The 6,785-nt window shown below is 29.0% G+C and overlaps 3 protein-coding genes across 4 annotated transcripts in view; 1 reads left to right on the top strand and 2 right to left on the bottom strand.

Moving 5' to 3' along the window:
• The window catches only part of LOC108690819 (mitochondrial enolase superfamily member 1-like), a 2,249-nt gene extending 1,630 nt beyond the window's left edge, over positions 1–619 (bottom strand). The window contains exons 1-2 of the mRNA XM_018198315.1: positions 470–619; positions 5–107 (exon numbers count right to left, since the gene is read on the bottom strand). Of these exons, the coding sequence (XP_018053804.1) occupies positions 5–107; positions 470–553 (187 nt within the window). The 5' untranslated portion in view covers positions 554–619. The remainder of the gene's footprint in view (positions 1–4; positions 108–469) is intronic.
• Positions 1–6,785, top strand: part of LOC108690821 (histidine triad nucleotide-binding protein 3-like) — a 14,380-nt gene that overhangs the window by 3,913 nt on the left and 3,682 nt on the right. The window lies entirely within an intron of this gene.
• The window catches only part of LOC108690820 (glutamate receptor 2-like), a 2,921-nt gene continuing 1,782 nt past the window's right edge, over positions 5,647–6,785 (bottom strand). Inside the window, exons 3-4 of the mRNA XM_018198316.1 lie at positions 6,120–6,285; positions 5,647–5,906 (exon numbers count right to left, since the gene is read on the bottom strand). Coding sequence (XP_018053805.1) covers positions 5,647–5,906; positions 6,120–6,285 — 426 coding nt within the window. The remainder of the gene's footprint in view (positions 5,907–6,119; positions 6,286–6,785) is intronic.

Here is a 6,785-nt window from a genome sequence, read left to right as displayed (position 1 = left end):
ATACCGATTTCAGTTCCTCTTCCCAAGGTGAACGTAAGACCATATCCTTCGTGCCCGGTACTTGTTTTAATTGTTACATATACGCAAGAATAATCAGGATCGGTATGCTGTTGTTATAAATAAAGACTAATAAGTATTGAATATAATATAATTGAAATTAAATATAATTTGACAATAAATAAAGAGCGAAAATTATTAATTAATTTAACGAGCAATCTAAAGCATCATTTTAAATAAATGATTATTAATATTGCTTAGTAAGCTATTAATTTTATTATTTACTATTAATGAAAATTAATATTTATTTTATTAATTTATGTAACAACGATTATTTACTATTAGCATAAATTAATATATATGAGTAATGCTTAGCGTATTAATATGGATATATTTACGAAAATATTCTCTTGCTGATTTATCAGAATAATGAACTAACAGCGAACATATCAAATTTTTTAATAATGAGTACCATTGCGTCACTTCCATCTTGATTTAACGATGTCGGAAATCTTATATCCTGTACATCGACAGCGATGATTTTGGAATTTATCATTTTCCTAAATGTAACTTTTAAAATGATAGTATGACAACATAAAACTGACTGAACAATATTCAAAGTGTTACGTCCTAAACATAATCGCTTGCCTCTTATCATCTTACGTAAATATTTGTGTCGTAAGTTAAATCACGCGATATCACATATCAATATCTGAAGACGATAATTAAAAAAGTTTCGTGGAAAGATCTAGCTTATACTTTGTTACAGTTGTTGCAAATTACATGCAGATAATTAATTGAACATACAATATTTATAAAACGTTAACATATAATATAATTCTTTTTAAAAAGTTGCACGAATATTTTCATTTGGCGCAAAAATAGGCGCGCGAGAGAGAGAGAGAGAGAGAGAGAGAGAGAGAGAGAGAGAGAGAGATTTGGTTATTTCTGTGTCTTATTGACATATCGTTAAATACCAACATTTCGTGAATATTGCAGGCATTATAATTATTAGCATTTAAATTTAACAATAGATATCAAGCAGAACACAAATCATCATAACAAATCAAAATGACTCCAAATGATTATTAAAAGTCAATCAATCATTAGAATTCATTTAATGTCATGTTCATTTAAACTAATATTTGGATCAAGCAAAAAACAAATTAACGAGTTTATGAATAATTAGAAAATATTAGTAAAAAGATGTCAAAAAATTATTGAAATTATAAATTCCAGAATGTTATATAACTTTTCTTTATCACGTTCTGTAACTATATATATATATATATATATGCCGGTTCATTTTTATAGTTGCGATCAAGGCTGTTGCGATTGCACGTTTACATTGCTCAAAGCATTTGAGAAGAAAAATATTCGCCCGTTTCTACCAATATAGATTAAGGTTAATCTCAGTTTATCTATACTTTTCACCTTTTTTTAATTTTCAAAACTAGAAAAAGATAAAGAATCGATTGAAACTAAAATTAAATTACATTGATAGACGGGCATTAGTGTAGAATTTTGTTGTATATATTTTAACATTAAAAGAAGATCTAAAAATGGTTTATTTTTTACATAATTACAACTTAACGGTCGGTAAAACTAAAACAATTTACAAGTGAAATTATGATTCAATATTTGTTTGAAAGTTAGCGAAAACTTTTTTTTCACTAGCTGATTGATGTGCAATATGAGAAATGATAGTTGGAAATTGTTCCCGGTACTTACCGTAATTTTCAAATCGCACGAAAACAACACATAATGTGCGATAATATCTGTGGATATATGATCGTTGATTAGTCAGAAATCATTGTTAATACCTGTTTCTTTTGTTAACGATTTGATGCTCAACACGAAGGAAAATATCGCGATCAATCTCACTATCATATATTTCATTTCGCAATGTACAAGTTTAAATTAAAATCTTGAATAAATGAGTACTGTGTAAAAAAAATAAAATCTATTTCGTACAATTGTACGATAAATAATTAACGACGAATTTAAAGTGAGAAATTATTTATTATATAAGTTAAAACAAATATGAGACTGGAGAGAAGCATAACGAAATTGTCGATATTTTAATTCTAAAATCTTATTAAAAATAACATAACGAATTGCGGAATTTTTTATTAAAAAGCATGACTATTGCTGCTTAAGGATTAAAGAAAGAAAAGAGGATACTCCGCGACTTTCTCAAGGGTGCGACCATGTGACTGAAGAGCGGTCATTATAAATTATCGGAGATTATCGACCCCGAGAATGTAGGAATGGGCGCAAAGAGTGTCACTGCTGGATGATGTGTGGCAGCATTATTACAAATTATATAGAGATATATGTGACGATATGACTTTTTTTATCGGTAAAAATCATCGATCAGATTGATAAATTATTCATCATCGTTAAACTCCTTCCATGATGCATAAAAGTAGACAAGGGATGCGTTTCGAGTTGCGCATGAAATGCATAGATTGCATTACTGTTGCGCAGCGCTTCGAAATCGTTCCGTTTTGTCAATATCCGCATAAAACACTTTATTTAGAGTCTACAATAGAAGTCATAACGGTCATAGGTTCTTAAGTCGTAGAAAATTAACTAATCACAGTCGAATGTGAGAAGAATAATCGATTATGCATGATTGGTCAATTTCCTACGACTTAAAACCCTATGATCGATACGATTTCTATTGTAGACTCCATGTTATACGAATATGTTATATGAATATTTGCTTCATATAAAAGCTGTACAATGTATTTACGAAATAGTAATCCACAGATTAGTAATTTGCATGAAGAAATAACGTACAGTTTTTAAAATTGGACTTATGCTTGTTTCCACCAATGTAGATAGAACTTTAAGCTCGGTTCAACTTACTCTTCGTCTTTTCTAATTCTAACGATTAGAAAAAGACAAAGAGTAAGTTGAACCGAGATTAAAATTAATCAATACATTGATGGAAATGGGTATTAGACTTCTAATTAAAACATAATTTATGTGTACATGTGGCGTGTGTGCATGAGTGAAATATTAATGTAGTTGTCAATGATGTGTCAATGATACGTAAATCGTCTGTGCTGTATGCTTTTCAATAATCGTCTTAAAGACACTTTTTAAAAAAATGTTTTTAAATTATGTCTTGATTTCGGATTTTTTGTTATCTGAAATTAATTTTCAATTCGGAGATATGCATGTAAGGATCAATGCAAATGTGCACATCCCGCAAAAAGAATGTGACACTGAGCAGAAAAAAATATCATCTTGATAAATCTCGAAAATTTGATTATTATTTAATTTATATGTAAAGCGAATATTTTAAACAATTTTAATAACAAAAATAATATTTAATAAGCATGTAAAGGAATGCTTAAAGTAAAATATAGCTTTAGAAAGTTCTATTATCTTCTTTCGTGAGAAAGATGTCTTAGATTTTTATTTTATTTCAGTGTTAGCACATCATAAATTTAACTCATAATATAATAATTTTGGAGACACGTAGTGTGTTTCGGCGCTAAACCAAGCGCAGTGATATAATTGTATACGCCATTTACTTATAATCATATTATCGAACCTAAATAATACAAAATTATTAATAATATTAATATCTATTTAAATATATTACGAGTAAAAAGACGCAAGATCAAAATCATCAAGATCAAAATTATCGGAGCGAAATATCTCCCTAATCTAAACTTTTACCGGAAAAACTTTAAATAATAATTAACAAATTTACAAGCACACACAAACACGCATATATACATACATATATAAAAAGAAATTTTTATTCATACAGAAAGAAAGATGATGAAGAAATTCTCTCGCTAAAAAGATGTCTCTTGATATTTAATGAATTAAATTGTGATTAAGTTTTATCTCAATTATTATATTTTTTGATAAGTAGCTTTCTAGAAGAAAATACTCTTGATTGAAATTTCTTTCTCGATCGATAATGAATTTTCTCTATAATCATTATCATGATGCTTGTAATAAAACCTCCGCAAAGAACTGCCAAAATTGGGACGATGTTAAACAAATAAACTGGCTTGTAAATCTTATTGTCAGCCAACTGTGGCGAATATGTTTCCCTCATACGTATTATAATACCATTGTCCAAAAATTTCTGCAAACTAGTATACGCAATATTTTTATAACTTAAAGGAAAGATTATAAATATAAAAAGAAAATTTTTCGCGATATATATATATATATATATATACCCACTGATAATTTATCACGCCTGTATACGGAATATTCTTGGAAAGGATCATTGCTAAATTGTCTATCCTCTCGGTAGTAATACTCGACAGGGTATCTCCTTTTCTACGCTTTTCTTTCGAACACTCAGCACCATAAAGGCAACATTTTTTTCATTGCATACCTGAACAAGCAGCAGATAATTGATTCAATAAAAACGTGCTTTTCAAGCACGAATACGCTTAAATAATTATATAATCCAGAAGAAGAAAGTAATTTTATAGAAATAAAAGATATAATAAACATATAAAAATATATTAAAATATATTAAAATTGATTCGTATTACATTCGTCTTGATATCTTACGAAAAAATGGATTATTGTTCGTACTTGCATGAAGCCTTCCTCTAGATTTCTCGGCAATTCCGATTCGTCTTTCATTAATTTCATCAGCTTTACATAGAAAAGCTTCGCCTCGTGCTGCGCCTGAAACTGTGACGAAAACTTCTTGTAACGCATTAATCATTTATTGCTTCATATCAACGTAATGAAACCACGATAGATATTATGTGATCGTTTATCCAAGCCCGCAAAATTTGAGTAGTCTGCTACATGATTTCTAATGCTAGAAAGCATTAGAACAAATTTCAAACAGAAACTGCTCCGTAAACAAAATGCAAAATATTAGCAAAATGTCGGCAGATCGGCACAACAGATTTAATAAAAAAATGTTAGCAGACTGACTTCAATTGATGTCGCATTCTGATTCTGTTCTGACGATAGCACATGAGATAACATTTTATATCAACAGATTTACAGTAGAAATCAAGCAAGACCTGTTGACTCTGATGGCAGACTAATGGCAGCAACCAAGCAGGAACTGTGCAACATAATCTGATTTAATCGAACAGTAAATTGACGGTAGAAATCAGGCAGATCTTACTGTTTTTGTAGGTATTAAAATTGTAACGTTATTATTACTTTGAAAAATTTCTTAAAATAACATTTTTATTACATTTTTTTCTATTTTGAAGAAATAATTTTAAATAATTTTATTGATAAATATATTTTACATATTATTAAAGCTTAAATATACAAATAAATACATATATAACATTTTATTACATATTATGCTATTAATAGAACAGAATCTGCTCGATTTCAACTACTAATTTGTTTTAAAATTTCTCATCAGAATCTGAGATTCTGCTTAGTTTCTGCTGACATAGAATATCTACAAGCATTCTGTTTGATTTCTGCCAATCTGTTGAATGTTTAATAGATACTATTGATATAAGAACAGAATGCGACATCAATTAAGGTCAATCTGCTAACATCTTCTGATCAAATCTGTTATCAGTCTATCACATTTTGCTAATATTTTGGTAGCTGGATAATTTCATATTATCCGAATGCAATAGTCTGACATAATTTCAATCGCTCAAAATGTGAACTGAGCTACTTAAAAGTGAATCGGATTGCAATTCTTTGATCACTGAGTGAACTTACGGTAACTACTTCGTAGTCAGCAGTACCACGTAGCATGATTAATTTATAGGTACCATCGTCGATAAATTCTTCTAGCGTTTGAAAAGGCAGAACGCGAATACACACTGTCAGGAAGCAAATTAACGCCGCTGAATAGTGAGCCATTATCAGCATCGCCGTCAAAAATATCGTAATATACGCGACGCGCAGCGATAAATTTTTCGGAAACTCTAGAGGAAAAAATTTAATTAAAATTCTAATCAACTTTCAAAAAAAGGAAGAAATAGAGTCCAACATCAAATTTAACTTTTAACTTAATTAAAATTTAATTTATCTTATTATTTATTCCTCTTTCAGGAAAACGAAATCATATTTTATGAGTATTTTATATAATCAAATATTTAATTTAATTACTTTGGTTGTTGTAAATTTTATATTATTACCTATAAGCGCCTGCTGGCAAAAGATACCCCAAATGCAGATGAAATTCTCAGAGATCAGATCCATGGCGCTCCGTGATTGATCACGGTATGATTTCGTAAAGAATAATAGTAGTGGCACGGTCGCTATCAGTATAATAATTGTAACCCACGTACGTGAATTGAAAGTCTGTTGTGATATGAGTTCAAAAAAATTAGTTATTTTAAAATATCTAAACAAGTTCGATTTAAAAGTTGTTTCGACATATTGATGAAAATTGACAAAATTATACCAAAATATTTTATGTCATATAGGTACTTCTCATCTTATACTAATTTGCATGCAAGTTAATATTGGAAATTGTAGCTTGATATTTAAAATAGCAAGATAAGGTATTATTTTATATTATATGTGTAACCTTCTGTCAAGAATTAACAAATTAATTTATTCGTCTTTTTTACAACATGGTAAAGATGTGCGAACTATTCAAATACGAATTGGATTGAATCGAATTAACATTCAATTCGATTCGAATTTGAATCATTATGATTCGTACAAGAACTATTCAAAAATTTCAAATTTGTGGCCGATATATTCATATAATCGATTCTTATTTCAAAACTATTTCAAGTAATGTCTTAAGATGCTAATACGGCTCAATCTTTTATTGATTTAAGATAGCATCTTAA

The sequence above is a fragment of the Atta colombica genome, unplaced genomic scaffold, assembly GCF_001594045.1.
Source record: "Atta colombica isolate Treedump-2 unplaced genomic scaffold, Acol1.0 scaffold374, whole genome shotgun sequence".
Lineage (NCBI taxonomy): Eukaryota > Metazoa > Arthropoda > Insecta > Hymenoptera > Formicidae > Atta > Atta colombica.
This window is presented reverse-complemented; position numbering and strand designations above follow the sequence as displayed.